Genomic DNA, 21,663 nt, shown 5'->3' with positions numbered 1-21,663 from the left:
GAAGAACTATCCTACCGACACCGAAGCAGAGTATTCATGGCCATAAATCTTGCTTGGTATATGATGGGATTAACAATGTGTAGTGCATTACGAGCTATTAAAACTGAATGAAACTGCTACTACAGATGTTTATCGATGCTAATTGAATGACCTATCGTTAAAAAAGAAACGAGCAATATCGAGTATCGGGCGTAAACTTATATTTTTGCGTAACAAAGCTCGGCCATAATAAGTCTAACAACAGCAGAAGCACTGTTGCAGCTCGAATAGATTTCAGAATGATGGTCAGTTTTGCCGCATTAAATGTAGCTTTCTTATTATCACTTATTCCGATAGGTGTAGCATGATTGGGCTTGTACATAATCTTGAAACATTGAAAAAGTTGATCCATAATTGGATTGCTGCCAAACCAACACCGTTTTTTCTACACGATATAGTTATGTCGCCAGAAAGATGGATATCATTTGTAAAAAAATTAGGAATATATTTTGGATAATATATAGTGTGCCAATTTTTCTGTGTATGACAATAATTGTTATTTTAAAGTGATAAAATAATCAGAATACATGCAAGCACATATTGTATAGATAATAATATTTTGTTGAAATATAAATAGTGGTTATTTTTGTTAAAGCATTATTTAACATTGTATAACATTTTTATTAATAACCATGCCATATTGACATTTGGCATGGCACTGTTATTTATTCTGAGCAATTTGTGAAAATAAAATCTGAGAAATACTATTATATATTATATATTATACTATTATATAATACTTAAGTTAATTTAAATCGCCCTGTATAAGACGCCCCTGCGCAACGATAATCCAATGATATGAGGGACGCAATTTGTCTAGCGAGGTCTCTATTAGCGAGTTAGAGCATAATTGAATTTAGTGAGAGCACCCCTATCCTTAACATTTCAAACAAGTGGGTCCATTGCATACATTAAGTCAAAGTTATAATTTAACCCGAACTGGACCTATCATAAATGTAAATCCCATTAAGCGAGTATGTACCAAAAAAAAAGGCGAGTAAAAAAAAGGAGCGAATAATGCCCGTTTAATATGGAATGGGCAAAGGACAGGAAGCACTACTTGGGGAGAAAATTCACACAGACGATATTCAAGTGCGGATCATTCAAGTTCACGGTGATATAATCTGATTACTGAGCGGTACTTGATAAAGGTATGAAAGGAGTTTTTTGATTTAAGATAATATTCGTAGTTATCCGTCTAGTAAAATGAAAACGAATCGCTTGTTGTTTTATTAGATTATTTTAATTAAATTTTACTATTATTTTCATATTATTAAATATGAAACGATTTTTTTTCAAATTGTAATTAATTTTATGTCCTGTAAAAAAAAAACGTAGGATATCATTGCGTTTATATCCATTAAAACATTGCAATTTAAACGGTAAATAACTTTTGAAACTTTGTTTTAATAGATTATAGTAGATTATATTAGTTATTATGTTATAGGCATATGTTATTCCATAGTTATGATACTAAATTTTAAAATATTTTTATTACTTTCTACTAAATATAGCAGATATATTCTGTTAATATCAACAAGTAAATAAAAAATGAGAGATTTCAATATCGAAGGGTGATACTGAAATTATTATAACATTAGGTTATACGTTGCTAAATATATTTGTTGTCTACATATGTTATTTGTTTGGATTAATAAATCATAACCACTTTTCTGCAATGGAAATATTTATATGAGACAATGAGCCATAACTTGAATAAAATAAGTTTCCAATTATAAAGAGTAATTTAGTTTAGCATCAATATTATTTAATATTCCCATTAATTTAATTATATAAGGATGGTAATGCATTTTTGTCACACTTAAATGACACGTTGATAAATGACTGGCTAAATAGTTGTTGGCGAATACAAAGTACAAAAGTTCCAAAGAGGCGCAATCTATAGTAAAAGGGCTTTTGGCTATTAAACTCATATGTTAAGGGTGCCAGTCAAGATCTCGCAACACTCCCACACATTTGATGTGTAATCTAAACTCGAATATGAACTTTCATAATAGGCATTTCATAAAGAAAACATTGATGAATTCTGATTTCATGATGTTTGAGTATCTTCTAGCAATATAAAAACTACAATAATTCAATACGTACTACTACGAATATTTTAGTAATTTTATCCAAAAAAAATCTAAAATTGTATGACATGGTGTTATTGTAAATAAGTTATAAAATAGTTAACTATAAAGTAATTAAATAATAAAATATTTTGGCTTAGGTTTTAATTAATCTAATTAGTCGTATTTACATTACAATTTCTTTTTCCATTAGTTAATATTCCTATTAATAATTTACTTATTTTTTAAGGTTATAAAATACAATACACAATATAATGTATTTTCATAATAAAAAGTTTTACTTGCCGTATGATAAGTAAATGCATGAAAGAAAGAATTTGAGAGACATTATCGAGTTTAAAAAAAAAATTAAATTTTTAAAAATCCATTTAAGAACGGCTCCAGAAAATACAAGGGCTATAAGACCAATTATATTCGGTATACAATCCTTCCAGATCTTTAATTTTTCAACAGATCATAGAAAAATAGGGTCTATTAAATAGGATAACCTGATCAGGAAAGAATCGGAGCTTCTGCTCTGAAAATGCATTTTGTAATGATCGTGGACGGATACATTACTTGAATAGAGGAAATATTTTTAATTTATAGTTTTATTTTGTCTACCTCATATTGAAATTTCCACATGTACATATGTACATACAGTCTTTTTCCTTGCCTTATATATATGATTTGCCTTATTGAGGATTCTTGAGTATTTTAGTCGTTACAGTATGTCGGAAGATGCATTTTGTAGCGATTGCGGGACGTCGACTACTATAAATTAATAAACGCGGCTCCATTTCTGAATATAATTGTCCAGATCTAAGTCTCTCGTAATTCCATCCGTTGCTTCGGTCAATAATTTGTCATATTTACAGATTTTATTTTACAGGTTCGATTTCAAGAGGGCCCATATTCCTGAAAAAAAGTCCAGATAGTTTCAGATCTTTACCTAATAGCATATTTTCCAATTTCAATTAAGTTTTTCTTCCCGTCTTCTCTAGAATAAAATCGTTAAGCAATTAATCATATGATATACAAAATCATAGTTATATGAGCAACTTTTATGAAAAATTTTAATTATATATTAATTTTTATTGATCTTATTTGTTTAATTAGTCGGTAATAAATAATTTAGTTCTAAATATGAATAATATATTCTCGCTACACGAAAACTGAAACGATTCTAGTAGCCATATCAATTTCTCTTCTAATCTTCTTGCTTCAGCAATAGGCCTGATAGAAATGCAATATTTCCTTATAGCTAACTCATATATCTATGTTTTTTAGGTCAATTTTTATTTGTTTTGAATTAATCATAAACAGTTTAATGTAAATTTAACCATATAAATGGACCAAATCAGTAACTAATCGACTAATAAAGTAATCGATAAACTTGTTATTGACAACGTACTGTGCTGGTAGAAGTAATAAAACAATTAAGTCTTTAATTAGGTTGATCGATTTGGAAAGATTATTAACTGTATACTCACTGTTCGAACTACATCTCGATAAACATTTTTATTAGGTCTCAATCAGTATAAATCGCGAGTGCCAGAGATTTTGTAACTTTTTTGTCTTTCTATTTTACGTTTTGTTTTGTTTCTCAATGTTTGTGTTATCGATGGATTAGATTATATCCCGGTACCATGAGTAGTTTGATGCGTGTTTTGTAATAGAAGCATAGGGGCAATAACAATGTAATTATATTAAGTTTTACTCTCTTGTGTTTCATATAGTACCGTTTTTTATTAGAAATTAATATTGGTATTTGATATGTTATTATTTAACTATTAGTACACAGTTTCGTTCTAATTATATTATATTAAATAGTCCAGTATTTTCTTTTTGCTTTCGTGAATTGTTTTTGTTTAGTTTAATTTGCCACTTTTAACTAATAATCATAAATAACAAAAATACTATTTTAAATATTATTATTAATTATATATTGTATCTATTTCAACAAACTACTTAATCAACGCTTAATAAATATAAGAAACTATTTCATCTAAACATCCGAAATATTACTGTTAGACAGGGCGATATGCCAAGCCGATAGCTTTACCTCACAAATGTGATATTTAAAAAATATAAAATAATTTATAACATTAAATATTAAATTAAAAGGGAATATACGGCCATTTTTTTTCTTTAACCTTTGCTCAATATTAATAAAAATGTTTTTTAAATTTCCAAAACATAGGCCTTTAAAATACTAACGATTTTTGTTAACTTCCAAAACAAACAACATTTAATTAGTATTACCACATATACACTTAGTTTAAGTAAACAAATCAGTTTTACCGCAAATTTGTTGAAATTGTAGAAAAAATATAAAAAAGCATATAATCAAAAATAATTTACAATTATTTAGATTTAGTCTGTTTTTTGTTCCCATTTGTATTGCATTTTCTGGTCTATCCAAAATAACAGTGAAGTCACGTCATCATAATGTCGAATGTATTATCTATAGCTATTTGTAAATTTTAAACCGAGCACTGCTTTTACTACTCATCTTATTCTAGTTAAAAACATATAGAAAGCTGTCATAACATCACCAGCCTATGAGTCCAGGCGCAAAATGGGACGCAGCTTGGTGAGGTGACTCAGCGTGAGTCAAGACGAGATTTTGAGGATACATTTCTTCGCAACATCTCCGGTTTTGGCGCATGCTCATATTGGCTTTATTTAATTATAAAACAGAGAATAATCCGAGTTTGGCGTATGCGTATATGTAGCTTTATTTACTTATTTTTTAACCGACTTCGAAAAAGAAGGAGGTTTTATGTTCGGCTGCATATGTTTTTTTTATCGTGATTATTAGATTTACTGTGGAATATATTAAGCAGGTAAATAGGTTCAGGAGGTAAATAAAAATCGTAAAATTTTGGAAATAACACATTTTATTTAAACTATATTGAATATATGTCCAGCTGTTCTATATTTATAAAAACATCATATATATTAATATAATAATACATCAATAATAATAAATATAATACATCAATAAAGACATCTCAGTCAATACATCATTATTTTTACAAAACAATAATTTATTTACCTATACTCTTAAATATTAATGCATTGTGTTTTACTTGTCATTAGATTATTTGGGTGTCGTTGATAGTTTTATATTTTGTTTATTTGATGCATGTCTGTTTTTATTAACAAATTTAATTGTTTCAAAGTATCACTGTACATTGTTCTTATATCTTATCAAAATGCTGTCTAATTTCTTCTTATTTGATTTTTTGAATTCCCCATTCTTCGACATTTACTTTCAACAAATACTACTTACATGTTAGCTAAAAAATAAAATTTAAATAATTACTAAAATATATTATATTTGAAATAAATGTCTAATTATTACTAGTTACTACAGTTTTTGTTACTATTCTTAGTAGACAAAACCTTATAAATGACTTGACTACTTCTAACATAACAGGAAACATTTTCATCTCTGTTCTCGTTATCATTAAATTTTGGCATATGTTGATACCTATTCCAGATCATTGAAAATGATGTGTTATAAATTTGGTAGCTAACATTCCAACTATAAATTAAATTGATGCTGTTTGGATATTATACTTTTTAAAAATTTAACCTTATATTCTTGTTCTTCCATATTTTAAAACCAATGTTTATTAGACCACCAAGAATAACACAACAATTTAATTATTATTACTATAGAATTATTAATGTAACTCAAAATCTAAATATTCAAGATTTTTTTTTTGTTGTTTTGATCTGATCGACCGTACCGATCGACTCGAAAAGAATAGGCCGCCATTAGAAGAGGAAGATAATATAGTTTCATATAGTTTATTCTTTTCTATGGTTTATTCTATGCAGGAGAGTGCGCATGCGGCAAATCCTGAGATTTTGTAGGTTTAAAGAACGATAGCAAACGCGCAATATTAGCGCAGCGTGCCCTGACGCAGTTTTGGCTAACCTGATCCTGAGTAACGCAGCGTTCTTGTCGCAGTTTTTCGCTTAAAGTCACGGTGAGTGCTTAAAAACAGAAGAACAATTAATCGAAGCTGCGGATTCGACAAGCTTTGTACGATACAAGCCATGTAAAGTATATGAGGACTAAATTCTTTAATTAAAATTGTTCACTAAATTCATTAATTAAAGTAAATTTTTCGTGAGCCTTTCTGTCTGGATACAAACCTCTCAGTTACCTTTTAGTGACCATCTGGGAGAGAGATATTACTATTTCAGATTCGAATTCGTCTTGCAAATCAGATTCAGAACTAAATTCCAGTTCAATCGTTACTAGTGCAGTATCAATTGCCACTGTACCAAGCCTGCTACTGTGTACTGCTTTACTGCGAAGCAAGAAAAGCAATCGTGTTTCCGCTATTTCGGCGTCTGGCAGTTTTATTCAGCGTATACTCGCCGTGACCATCACTGCGTCACTTCACCAAGTTGCGTCCCATTTTGCGCCTGGCCTAAAATTCGCCTGGTTTACATATGTATTAATCAACATTAGTGATGATTATCAGAGGCTATAAGCCGGCAAACGCTTTGCTTGTTTTGATAAAGTTCAAATCATTATTTGATATTTGTGATTACTCTGAGTGAAAATGCTGAAGACGATAAATAGTCAGAGAGAATCAGATTGCGTCTCTAGTCAGTTACTTCCAACAGGATAGAGAGAGGGGTGCTCTTGCCAGTAAAATGAGCCAGAGAGTTAAGTATTGATACTATTAAATTATACGCATTATTGTACTGCGTGTTGCAGCTGCACTGAATGGTGTAAAGATTAAAAGAATTTAAATGGTGTAAAAATAATCCACGAAGACGTCCGATGGAACTTTTAGACATTAATTTTAAAAACATATAATAAAATCAAGGGAGGTTTGTTATTTCAATTTGTGTATATAGACAATACTTATATATTTAAAAAGGGAGCATTGGACCACTTTTGGTAAAAGAATAAAAAAAGAGACACAGTAGATCGGATGACTGAATAATATGCTGACAAAATTTTACGTCTTCCTCCCTATCATTGCATACTCACTCTAATCGCATTGATATGGGTTGTGCCAAAGATTGCAATAGACATGCAGGAGAGAGGTGAGTTAAAAAGTGATAGTATTGATTATGATTATGACCCAATGCTGACAATTATCAAGACAAGGCCATGAGAGTGGAAACTACTAAAAATGCGTATATAATTAATAGAAGAAAACTGTAAAATCTTATTGTAGAGTGTAAAAGATTTGAGTGCATAGATATAAGTGTAATTGTTCAGAATTAAACATGTGCATGTTATAATATATGAGAGGATAAATAGTAACTGTTTTGCAGATATGGTTAACTATAACTATTATTTATCTTTCATGTTCGTTAAATTCTTCAACTACAACTCTGTAGAAACCTACCATAATAAACTAATTCGTGTTGAGCCAAAAATTTTGTTAGTGTATGAAATACGTTCCTAAAATGTCAAATCAAATGATTGTAATATGCGACAAATATCATTTATATAGTAAGTCTTATTTCAGAGCTATTTCTTATTTTTAGTCAAGTTAAAACTGTAAATTATTAAGTTTTAAATTTGCTTGAGTGTCTTATAAATAATATACGTAGGGATAAAAAATTAGGTTAGGTCTATATACGATCATGATGATACCTTTTAAATGAAACCAGAGGGGAGCTTTAATAGATAAGTTAGGATGCGACATAATATGCTAATTCGCATTACTTCCAATTGATATTAATGATGATATTCCACTTAATTCATTAAGAGCGTCGGATGTTGCGCACCTGAGCCCATCGTGTATCGCGCTATCGGCTAACTCGATTTTCTTGTGCCAGTTTTTCATGCCGAAATTGCTTGCAGAATAATTTTCTGATAGAATTTTAAAACTGCGAATATATTGTAGTATCTATTCTGATAATTTCAAATAAGGACTTTAAAATGATCGCCTATATTAAGTTATAAGCAAACTGTACATAACTTTGTTCATAGTTTATGCATTTTTTTTACCATATGTTCAAATTACTATTTTCTTCCAAATTTAAATTTTTTTAATTTTAAAAATTTTAATTTTTTTTAAAATTTTGATTATGTATCAGTGTATATACATGATCTTTTTATTTAATATCAAATAAAATCTTATTATATATTAAAAAATAGTTTACAAATGCAAGTGTATAATTAACGCAAATCGTACACAAGAATTACTGATACTGTGAATAGACAATTATTTTATGTGTCTATCTATATAAGATTACATTCACTTTAATATAGATTATTTTTTTAGTCCTTTTAATATTTCTATTATAATAAACAAAACTTTTCTTTCTTGCCTATCGAGCCATAAAGCCGCGATTTTGAAACAGTTTGAAATGTAATTTTCAGTCAATTCCTTTGCATATAAAATATAAACAATCCAAAACTATAAAAACTCCCATCGCATACAAACTTCTGAAAATAGTTCATTCGTCAACTGCCAAGTTGTCTGAAAGTTCCTTGCGAGTTTGAACTCTGCTTTCATCTAATAAGTATTACAATTCAATGGCTGTTCTTTATCATTGATAACAAAATCGAAAATTAGATTATGAAGGACCTATATCACCATAAAACTCAAAAATAATGGGCTTCGGCATCAGGTTTCTTCCAGTCAAACAAATGAATGTCGACAATACATATTTGAGCGTCTCATGAATAATCATAGCATCATCATTATTGGTTACAATTTTTTTAAATATTTTATAAGTGTTTTATATATTTTAAAATGTTAAAATTAACAATATATTCTATTTATAATTCAGTTAATGAACAATTTTATTAATTTTCATCTATCATTAACATCCACATTATAAGATTATTTTTACACTCATATTCTTTAAGGAATCATCATATTTACTGAAATTGTCGTTAAACACAAAACTGCGCAATGCTCTATATCTAACTTAGAATTTCCGCTTGATGTCTTGCTGTCTGATGAGCAGCCATCTGCTGGCAAATTGACGTTTTATGTTTTTTTGGGACTATAATTATTGTCTAAAAAGTAGTTTAATCTATTTGAATCTCGATCTGGTTCTCTTTACTGGTCTTAGGTGGTCCATACACTGTAAGTGTTCTAACCAACTGAATTAACTATTTTGTATGTTTCTTCCACATATTCCTTATATTTTCTTATTCCGTTACTTTTAATTCTGTCCATCTTTCTTGACCTCTGACTTTTCTAAGATATATCAATTCTGTTGCATACTTTTATATCTCTTTATCCACGTAACTGAATGTTAGGGATGATCTATATATCAATTTTGCTTGATACCTTCTTTTTGTTGACGAATTTGTTATTCATAGCAATGTACAAATCAATGGTTTTTACAATTTTCGCATTTATTTTCAAATCCTAGCTACCATTACTTTCGATTTCTGGACTCATATAGGTTTTGTTGTTTAGAATATTTATTTATTTTACATTTTTACTAGTCGTGCTCGACTAACCTATAGTTTGTCTATAGAATAATTTAAATTATAGTTTATCCAAAGTAGTAGAGAACTTAAGTCATCTCAATTTAAAAGGTCAAAACTTCGCAATATTGCTGCAAGTTTGATTTTTAGTTTATTATTAGCTTTTATATATTACAACATTCTAATTCTACTTCATAATTTAATAAATCAACTAACTAAAATAATGACACAAAAATGTTATAGAATATGATTTATTTTAACATAATAGTTCATTGCTACTTTGTTACTATATAATTCCCCTTCAATGGTGATACGCTGATTATAGCGACCCTCCAACTTCCGTTACTGCTTTTGTAGTACGATTTGTCCTTTGCTTCAAAATAGGCCTCAGTTTCGGCGAATACCTCTTCTTTAGACGAAAATTTCTTCCCATCGAGCATTCTTCTGAGATCTGAGAACTGGAAATAGTTGCCGAGGACCAGATCTGGAGAGAAAGCAATTTGAAGTCCCATTTATGGATTTTTCCCATCGTTTTCACTGACTTGTGACACCATGCATTGTCTTGGTGAAGCGGCACTTTCTTTTTCTTCAAATGCGGCCGTTTTTCGGCGATTTCGTCCTTCAAATGGTCCAATAACGCTATGTAATAGTCGCTGTTGATGGTCCTTCCTTTTCTAAGGTAGTCAATGAAAATTATTCCATGCGCATCCAAAATACAGATGCCATAACCTTGCCAGCCGACTGTTATCCTATTCTTTCAGATCTGTGTCCTATTCTGGTATTATAAACAATATGTATTAATTTGATACAGACATTAGAATGGAATCTATCCTAATGTTTTGCAATTTATTTCTCTTGTCGTCAGTGTGAGTGGCAGTCAATATCTGAAGGTCTTGGAGTAAATAATCAGTCCTGTAGTCCCTGGGTGAATCTAAAATACTAATTACTCAGATACTTACAACATTTAATACTCAGGACTCAGTATAGCAATTTGTTATATACTGATAACTGTAACTTCTTCTTCGAACTAACCAATATATTTTTCTATATTTTAACTCCAGTTATTTCCTTTCCTTTTCTACATGTTCGTTGCAGAAACGTTTTTGCATCAAGATTCATTCCGAGATCTTATCGTTGTTGACATATCGAATGATAATATTATTTATTGTTATTCGTGCTTGTGCGATCTGATTATACATGAACTATACCTGCACAGATTTACTTTCGTTAATTTTTATTTTCCAAGTTTGGTTTCAATTATTTATATTATTACTGGTCTTTTGTAACTTTCGTGTGGCTTCGTTGTTATTGTTCTAACGGCAAGAATCGGCGTGCCATGTGCAAATATCACCATCGTCATATTTTTCACTATTTACACTTCCTTATGATAGACTTGCTCAGCTTCTTTTATTGTAGAGTAGGCTTCCTCTTGTTAGGCTATAAATATTCTGGCTGTTATGATGTAATATTTTAATAGTCAGTGTATTGTTTCAGTAAGATGTTAGTAAGGTAAGTAGTTTATGAACAAGGGCGTTATTCGATATCTCATCGAAGACGTAGGTAACATCTAAGAATATAGCTGAATATACGTTTTTACCTTCATAGGCTTCCCATATATTTAAATACATTTACTTATTCTAGTTTTACATCCTCAATTTGATATTTATTGCTTCTGGCCCTCGCTTTTTCTCTATCTCCATTACTTTGGCTTTGACTTTATTGATCATTATTCCTTATTTTGTATCATATTCCATCTGTCTAAGATTTTTTAAAGGTATTTTGGTCTATCAATTGTTATTATTATGTCATCTGGAAAAGCTCTTTCCGACATATCGATTTTTTCCTATTCTTTTTATGAAGCAGTCCTCTTTTTATCTATTTAACATTTTCTTATTATTTATTTCATTAATATTATGAACAAGGTTAGTCTTTAATTTATGAATTGTCTTGTTGGGCTTGAGTTTTGAAGATTTTGGATTTCATGTTGTCTGTAACGGCTAATATAATAATATTACTTAAAACAGCAAAGATAGTTAAAATTTAGAATAATCAACAATTTCCGATTTCATTATACACTATATATATATATATATATATATATATATATATATATATATATATATATATATATATATATATATATATATGATAATATATAATAAAATAGTTCGAGTTATTAAACAATCAGCGTTTAAATTATTTCATTAGGCAAATTAACGAAGTAATTTACTATACACATATTTAAGGGACTAATTGGAATATTAATTAATGAAACTGAATAAACCATACCATTCGATTAATCAACGTTCTATTAAACAATATTTAATAATGGCTCGTTAATAATTTCGGCCATAATCGATAGCATTTGCCAATTGGAGAAAAACATATTTTCATATGGATTATATCACTAAACATTATTATAACCATATCAGTTTTACCATTAAACAAATTAATTAGCTAATATTATTGAATGAATTAAATGTTTAATTTTATATATTTTTTTGCATATGTTGATTTTATCTAAACGAAAAATATTTATTAATAATAATATAAATTCTTGAAATTCTTGAAAATACGACTAATTAAAAATTGATTGAAATGTATTTCAGTACAAAAATATGTTAAAAATATTTGGAAAAATATATATATTAGAAATTGGTATAGTTAGCGTAAGTGATGGATTTTTGTTCCAGTTCTAAAAATAAATTCAAAGGAAATAACATCTGTTGCAGAAAGTTCAATTTTTTTTGTTTAATTCTAATAATAAAGCAATATTTTACAAACAAAATATGATTGAAATAAATATTCGATACACCTGGAAGGCTGCTTTCTAAAGAAAGGACAATCACATCCATGTACTTTCTTGCTGAAATTTAATGTTTTGGGATCCCTTATGGTATTGAAAAAGATTAATCTAAACATATAAGTTATTCCTTAGTTAGCATGATTGGCAACTCAAAAAACTGTTGTATCTGAAATCTCACTACACCAATTAAATGAAGTTAACTGACTTTTCACCATACAGTACTGATCTAGAGCCATTAAATTATTGATTTCTATTATAATATTATAGCATTGGCATCAAATTACCCCTATTTATATCAGGAATATTAATATTTTCTAGAGAAAAGAATATATTTGTGTAAAACTCAAGGAATAATTTATAATGGAATATTTAATGGATATATAATATTTGATTATAAAATTATTTATCTTAATAATATCTATGTGTATTTACACATCGAATATTATACATACGGGTGATTTGGACAAATTAGCCGAAATATGTCTCAATAAAATTTCGTTGGCTCTTGATAGGTCCAATTTGAATATCTGCTTATTAATGCTGTAACTGAATTTGATATATCAGATTAAGATGAGGCCCACATGTGCCTTGATTAGCCTCGTTATCTTGCTTCGGTAAATACTATAAATTGTCTTAATAATGATTTTATTATTAGTTTATAGCTATATATACAGCCATGTTTTAACTTTAATTATAAATATAAATAATTGTGAGGGTTTTATAATTTTTAAAACAAAATATGCTTAAGTATAGATAGTGATAATCATTTTTCTTATTCAAGAAGTGGCAAAAAGTCATTTCAGAATATTTATACTAAACTATTTTCTACAATAAACAATTTTCATTAAAACCATGTAAATGTTTCGGACCGAAAAATAATTTGTTCTTACCAATTTTCATCTAATTTACATCATTGCTTATAGCTTGAGAGAGTCTATATTAGTTTGACCGACTGCCCAAATTTAATGGTTGGATATTAATGATACGAAGAAATCAAGACAGAGCGGAAGAAGAACTTAAGAAACCCTCAGCATCCCATGACTCTAATTTTGAAGAGGTTCAACTGTAAATTTTCCTTATAGATTCAACTACCTGGTATATTTCCAACAAGTTAGTCAAGTTATGTAATTGTCATAAAAAAACCCTTATATATTGTTTGTTTATGTTGTTAATCTTTACTATTTTCTTTAAGACGAAAAGCTCCCATCTATTGTATGTATAAAAACTAGCGCTAATTTTTTTTCTCAAATTGATTTTTCTTTACTTAAAATATGTAAGTGTTGATTAATGAAATGAGCGAAATTTTGCTGCAGTAAAACAAACCATACTTTAGCATAAAAATGAGTATAATAATTGGTTAATTATAAGTACATATCTAACACAATAAAGTCATAAAACAGAATTAAATTTAGAAATTTATTGGCTACATTGCTAGATCGTTGAGAAAATTAAGATAATAGTATGTTGTATTAAACTTTCCATGTTAGATGATATACGATTGGAAAAAAATAGATTTGAATGATAATTCCGAAGAAAATTTCCAATAAATAATAATATAAGGTTTAATAATATTTAATTTTCATAAAAAAAGCAATATATTAATTATTATATGGTCACTGGATTTATATCTATAGTCCACTGAGTGAAATAAAATCTCATACATCAATAAAGATCGTCTGAGTCAACAAGATAATATACCATGCCCGAAATCTGCCAGTATACCTGTCGTTAGTTTTAATGCCATATTTTTAAAGCCAAACATTTGTTATTTGCGTTAAAAAATCATCATAAATCATAACAATAAAAATATTATTTATTAACAAATGCATCTTTTAAAAATAAAGTTACGTACTATTAGAGATTTAATAAAATATTATCTATTCGTGAAGCAATTATTTTGTTAGAATGAAGGCTGATATAATAATAGTTTTAATGTTAATTCCAATAAACAGCCTGCTCGGTTGGTGCAGTGGTAAAGGCAACAGGACGTACCACCTACAGTTGCGATAGTCGCGGGTTCGATTCCTGCGGGGGCATGGTCGTAAATTTATATTTGTGATTGTTTAAAATTTTTGATTTTCCTAGGCAAGACTGCAAAATCCAACAAGGAAAATTCACTTCAATTCAATCACGCCGGTAACCAGGCTGGATAAGACCGGATGCCTTCTGGTATGATCTTCTAAGTTGGTTACTTGTCAGTCGATAGGCTTAATGTCGAGGAGGGTGGTTCAGAGTCCACGTTAAACAGTAGGTTCAGTCCAGATAAACCCTCATTGGTAACAAAGGAGAGTTTAAGATATATAAAAAATACCAGTAAATATTACCATTTCAAAGGTAATAATGTTTTTTAATGTTAACACTCACACACACACTTCTTAGTAAAAGAGAAGAGGAATCTTCTTTTTTAATTTAAAATATTCACCCAGCTAAAATACAATTTTGTTACACTAGTAATTTCTAAGGTATAATACAGTCTAACAGTTTAACAAATTATTTCTAATTTCGAAAATCTATGAATCATAATTGGGATCTTTGAAGTTCATATATCATCATTAAGAGATGATGTAACTTTTTGTAAATATCCATCGTGTGGTCTTAAATTAAATCTGTGTTGTGACATATTTTGTCTAGAGATTCTATTGTATCTAGTTAAATCTGGAAGTGAATGTAATATTACATTGTTTATATTTTCTTTCCTCTTTTAATGTTATCTATTAATATAATTAGGATAAAATAAGGATTACTTAGGATTGCTTTTTTAATTTGTTCTTATATTTCTGATATAAATTAAGCCTAAGAATAAGTTTTAAATGTTTTTTCTTAGTTTGAAGCTTTATTGTGAAAAATCGCTCAATGGGTATTATTAAAAGTATTATTCAACGATAGCCGCTACTCTTTTTCTATCTTTCAGGCAATATGCTGACTTCTTATTAAAAGAACGAATCGACTCAACAAACAATACAAACAACTAGTAATCAAAAGAAGCAAGGTCTTGAGAATACGACGTGTGGGGTAGTAATTCATAGTTTAATGTTTCTAAGTATATTTTGACCAACATGAGCTTCAACATGAAGTTGGTTAGTAATGTACCCGATGTGATTTAATACATAGACACACAATCTGCGGTAAATCCTTAAAGTGTCAGTCCTATAAATAAAAGGCCTGACACTTTAATATTATTTGAAGGCCATGTATAACAGGACACTTTACGTTTTTGTTTGCACGTACAAAATACGTCTCTGTATACTTTAATTAATCTATAATATTGTAGTAAACCTACCGATCTACTTAGGGACCATTTCAGAAGATATTCAGTTTTAGCCAACCAAGAGATATTTACAATTACAGTTACCGACAAAAATTACATGCATGCACTGAGGCATTCGGAATCGCAATTCAAGCTGTATAAGTTTGCAAGCAATAGGTTACAATCATACAGCTAGAGTTATACAGCATTTAACTTGCTTTTATTAACAAACTGTATTAAATATTATAATATTAATTTTTTTAATGTAATTACTATTCACAGCCTTAAAATTATTTAATTAAATACCATAAATATGAAGGTTTTGCATTACATTTTAATATTGCATTTTACATAACATTTTTTTACATTCAAGAATATATATTTGTACTGGCGTGACTAGGACGGTTATTCCTTATCGGATTTTACACTCCTACCCAGAGACATTTACAACTAAAGTCACACAACGGAAAGTACATCTATATGGTTTGCAAAGTATTACAGCTATCTTACAATTACAGTTATATAGTTTTAATTTTGATTAATTTTTCATTCACAGCTATATAACAGTTCTATTGAAAAGTCCCGGGTCTACCATAATAAAACACATTTTTTTGGTGAAATTAGTCTTTTTTATTCAACATAATTCCCTTCAAGGACGATACACTGATTATAGTGACCCTCCAACTTTTCGATACCATTTTTGTAGTACAATTTGCCCTTTGCTTCAAAATAGGCCTCAGTTTCGGCGATCACCCTTACATTCGACGAAAATTTCTGTCCAGCGAGCATTCTTTTGATATATGAGAACAGAAATAATCGCTGAGGGCTAAATCTGGAAAATACGGTGGATGAAGAAGCAATTCGAAGTTCAATTTATGGATTTTTCCCATCGTTTTCACTGACCTGTGGCACGGTGCACTGTCTTGTTTAAGCAGCACTTTCTTTTTCTTCAAATGCGGTCGTTACTCGGCGATTTCGTCCTTCAAACGGTCCAATAACGCTATGAATAGTCGCTGTTGATGGTCCTTCCTTTTTCAAGGTAGTCAATGAAAATTATTCCATGCGCATCCCAAAATACAGACGCTATCAGACGAATCTTGTCAGCCGACGCTTTGGAACGGAATCATCGTGTGCAGTCCACTCGGATGATTGTCGATTGGACTTCGGAGTGAAATGATGGAGCCACGTTTCATTCATTGTCACATATCGACGCAAAAATTCGGGTTTATTACGCTTGATCATCTTCAAATACTTCTCCAAATCATCAACTCGTCGTTGTTTTTGGTCAAAAGTGAGCTCGCGCGTTACCCACTTTGAACAGAGCTTTCTCATAAATAAATATTCGTGAATAATATGATGTACACGTTTAGTTGATATTTTTAGTGTCTGCTATTTCATTCAATTTCAATTTGCGGTTATTCAAAATCATATTGTGGTTTTTTTCAGTTTTCGTCGGTAACAACCTCTTTTGGGCGTCCATTGCGTTCACCGTCTTCGGTGCTTATTTCTCCACGTCTAAACTTAGCATACCAATCCTTGATGGTTGATTTGGAGCAGTGTCCGGAAACTCGTTATCAAGCCAGTTTTTGCTTCAACTGTATTTTTTCCTTTCAAAAAGCAAGATTTTATCAACACGCAAAATTCCTTTTTATCCATTTTTTTCACAATAACAAAAGTTGCTTCACTCAGAATGTTATAATTCACAAATTAATGATCTACTCAATCAAATTTCTACACGCATCTTTTTTGAGAGTTAGGGCTAACTAAAAAAATATATATTTAATTCTAGTAGCACCATCTATGTGTCAGGCCAGGCTTTTCAATTGACCTTATACCTTCCTCTAAAGCGGGCACATTAATTTGTTATCTCTGCAAAATATGTAAAATATAACTTTATATGACCATATTATTTTTAATGGTTTTTTATAAAAAAAAATTTGCATGACTAATAATTCCAATAATATGGGAGTAAGTGAAACTAACTCAAAATACTGCTTAATATTAAATAACTTCGTTTAATAATGTTTTAATCACTCACTTTCCATTTTAATATGATTTTAAATGTGAAAAAGAAACATGCACTTAATTTTAAGGAAAGTTATCTTTTATTTTATTTTATAAACTTAAAAGAAATTATATCCCCATTGAGATTTGATGCTAGTACGTTATTGTCGGCGAGCCAAATTCTAAAACCGCACGGCTACCCGCTAAGTTTGTTTACATGTTTTATGTCATCAATCTGACGGGTATTCTATTTATTTGTATCCCATACTATACAAAAATTTTAGACCTAAATATTCTTCCTCGATATATGCTTTAACTGTGCCAAATTTCCGGCCTCCAGGTTTCCCCGTTTACGTCAAGAAGGTGGACCAAATTTTCGTTAAGCCGATTAATATATAAATCCCATATAGTTTAAGGATTTTTATTACATTTTGACTGTAATATTTGCTGAAAATAGGTTCAATAATATGTCTTTCAGAATATCTTATTGTTTAAACTAAATATACATTCTGCAAAAGATGTCTAAAGTGTGGCCAGATAAACTGCTAAAACATCCTTGATCAACATATTGCTTGCTTGTAACATTAATTGTTTAGATCAATCTAATCCTAAGTTGATCAGTGATGAGAATATTCATAAATTTTACGAATTTAGGCAAAAAGAAATCAACAAAAAACACAAAATAATTGACAATATTTTCGAACAAATTGAATATTCTATATAAGTGTTTATAGCTATGAGGATAGTCAAAAATCTATATTTATAATAATGAAAAGGACATCGAAATTGATTAACATTAATTACCATCGAAATAGTTAAATACACTTTATTCTTAACAATATTTTCAATAAATACTTGTAATCAAATCCAAAGTGAAAACTATAAACCTGTCATCCTCTAATAAATGGTAGGCGGTCATTAAGTAATTAACACAAAATTGTTGATCTGGAACATTCCTATGTACATCATATCATTTTATTTAATTATTCACGCCAAACGGAACGGATGACATCATGTTTTATATTCTGGCTGCTCAAGCTGCTTAAATTAATCAAAATTAATTTCCCGTTAATTTAGTTCATGCGCCGTCAGTGTTAGCGTTTTATTCAATTTAGAGCCGCATGTATTCGCATGATTTGCGAAAATATAAAACGTCCAACTTAATAATGCTGTATTAATTCTGATTGATGCTACTTATAAAAATTAGAACTTATTTATTTATTTAGAAATCGAGTACTATTTCTTCGTTTGTTTCAGATTGCGGGTGGGGGTGGCAGAGGGATGTTCTGCTACCATTGCCCATCTGCGCTTCATCCTGGAGCACCCCAACCGAGGTTACCCACATTAGAGTATCCATTTACACCGTCACATCCATGTATGTATTCAAAGAAAATATCAAAAATTCATAGTTTTAATTTTTTTGTGGTATTTGATATGTCTTTCACGTTTATTTCAATTAACTATTTTTTATTATTTATTTATTTCATTGTTTCTAGTCATTGCTCACTAACCTACGATTTATCTTTAAAATAATTTAAATAAGCACTATCTTACTATCTGGTCTAATAAAGTTTAAATCTTAACACAGTCGTTTTTCTGTTAAATGCACATCAGTACACTACACTACACAAGATCAAATTGTTGGATTTTTTTGAGTTTGGGTCCTTCTGTGGTGTTGCCTAAGAGTTGTAATACTTCGATATTATATGAGATATGAGAGTGGAGTCTCCCCTCATGTCTCCTGGTCATTTTCTTGATTTTCTGTATAATAGTCGATATCTGAAGTTCTCAGTGTAAGTAATCAATCCTGTAGAATCTGAGTGCACCTTGAGCACTTCTCAGGACATTTTTCTGGAAAACTTCCAATTAAAACATATATTTTTCAATATTTGAATTCTAGTTCTTGCCTTTTCTTTTTTATATGCTCCTTCGAAGGAAATTTTTGATCAATATTCATTCAGAGATATTTAGCCATACCTTATCGAAGGCTGCGTATAAGAATATAGCTAAACATACGTTTTTACCTTCATAGCCTGATTTAATTTGAAATAATCATATTTATCATAGAATTTTTATTTTTAGTGTTATTGGTCAATACTTTTATTAAGTTCTGTGTTTAAAATCAGTGCAGCAGAAACATTAGATGAATTACATTTTTTTCTAAATGGATAGAAAACTCTACAAAAGTATGCTACCTGCTATTAAAAATTGGCTCTATAATTTCCTCTAAGACTATGGCAGATAATGTGATTAGATTATTATTTGGGGCTCAAAAAAAGCCTGGTTGTTGGGATGACAATGCGAATTATCATTTCAAAACGTAATGCTAATGTATCAACACATTTTGAAGCTAATGGTTTGTAACAATGGGGTTTCAAAATATATTCAATTTCAATATGATCGAGACTTATCGAAACAAAGTTTTTCGTAGCATTGTCAACATTCCAATATTATATGTGAGTATTATATATCGACAAAGACCATATGAGAATGTTACAGGAACATAAAACAGGTAAGTAATACAACTAATGAACAGTGGACTTGTTCAGGGGCTGAAGAAACCAAAAAATGTCAAGAAAATACGGAATTTTAAACTTATGTGGAGGGCACCATTATGTTTGGGTCTAAAAATTATATATCTGGACAATATTAAGTAAAACTATTAGATAGTGAATACTAGTAAAATATTTGTCAATTGTTTTAAAAGAAATGAATATGCCATAAAAGAATATAGGTATATAAATTTTTCACTATTTAAGAATTTTGAATGATTTATAATTTTATTAGAATAACTACTTTCTATACTTTTCTTTCGGAGCTAAAATAAATGGCTCATTGGTTCTAAAATACAATATTAACATTTTGTATATAAAAGAAGGAAGTATTTACTATTTATTTTTATTTTTACTCTATATATAATTCCATATATCATGCTGCAGTAGGTTGATACAAGTTGATATTGAGATTGTTAACATTTGTGATGTTCATACGTCTGAAGTCAAATAAATAAATATATTAAAACAGGTAATAATAAAAATAATTGAGGTTTATTTCATACTAAGACACGCTTTTCCATCATAGATATTGTAAGAAATAAAATTTCAAACTTTTAAACCATACAATCAATTACATATAAATTAATAAAAGAACCAAATATTACAACTAGTATGGTACTATGTGTTTGATTTATTCCATTTCAAATACCTAAAGATAAGCTGCTAATTTCATTTATCGATGCTGTCAATAAATCAACTACTCCAAAACTACGGAACGCCGAAAATATATAAATTAGTCGGATGAAATATTTATTCTATTAGCACAGGGGACTTCTAAAGACCGAGCTCTGTTAGTTTTTATTCAGTTTACTGGTCCCCGGGGAAACCCCCAGTCTCTAATGGGGACTTTCGGCACCACATGCCGCACCGGGGGTAGTTTGCTTATCGTATTAACGGTGGCTCGTAAAAAGGAATTTTTCGACAACCTGTGATTATCGGCTGATAATCCGACCAGTAATGATGATGCATCTCCGTATGGGGTGTTGCCGGATTAACGTCACTGCTGATTTTAGGGGGTTGGCATCAATCACATAGAATTTACTTCCGAGTAATTTTTCAGTTCAGAACTTCGTATTGTTTTGTTGGGTGCAATATTAATGTTTTCCGGTAATTACATTTTTTGTTTATATATCGTATGCTTCGTTCGCTTTATCCAACTTGTACGAATAGGATTTATTCATGATTATGTGACTAGTGGGCATCTTTTTGCCTTAGCATTGCGAAATTTGCTATAATCCATTTTGGTATTGCTACAAAACATCAGAAATATATGTTTGTCTATAGTGTCCATAGATTCAAGAATGAAAATCATGTAATATAAAATATTGCTTTTTGAAGTATGCTAAGTTAAGACGTGGTGAAATGAACACCGAAGACGGTGAACGCAGTGCAAGCCCAAAGAGGTTGTTACCGACGAAAACATTTAAAAAATCCATAAATATCATAAAATGAAATTGAATGAAATAGCAGACACTCTAAAGATATCAAATAAACTAATCAAT

The 21,663-nt window shown here is 29.7% G+C and overlaps 1 protein-coding gene across 2 annotated transcripts in view; it reads left to right on the top strand.

Annotated features, from left to right (window-relative positions):
- The window catches only part of Drgx (Dorsal root ganglia homeobox), a 130,825-nt gene that overhangs the window by 2,687 nt on the left and 106,475 nt on the right, over positions 1 to 21,663 (top strand). For both annotated transcript variants that reach the window (XM_076408734.1, XM_076408727.1), the window contains exon 2: positions 18,864 to 18,981. In XM_076408734.1, coding sequence (XP_076264849.1) covers positions 18,888 to 18,981 — 94 coding nt within the window. In that variant the 5' untranslated portion in view covers positions 18,864 to 18,887. The remainder of the gene's footprint in view (positions 1 to 18,863; positions 18,982 to 21,663) is intronic.

This window comes from Rhynchophorus ferrugineus, unplaced genomic scaffold (assembly GCF_030347505.1).
Source record: "Rhynchophorus ferrugineus isolate W39M unplaced genomic scaffold, kcgeb_rfMv2 rfM1, whole genome shotgun sequence".
NCBI lineage: Eukaryota > Metazoa > Arthropoda > Insecta > Coleoptera > Curculionidae > Rhynchophorus > Rhynchophorus ferrugineus.
Note: the sequence above shows the minus strand (reverse complement) of the source record. Positions and strands in the feature narration are given on the sequence as shown.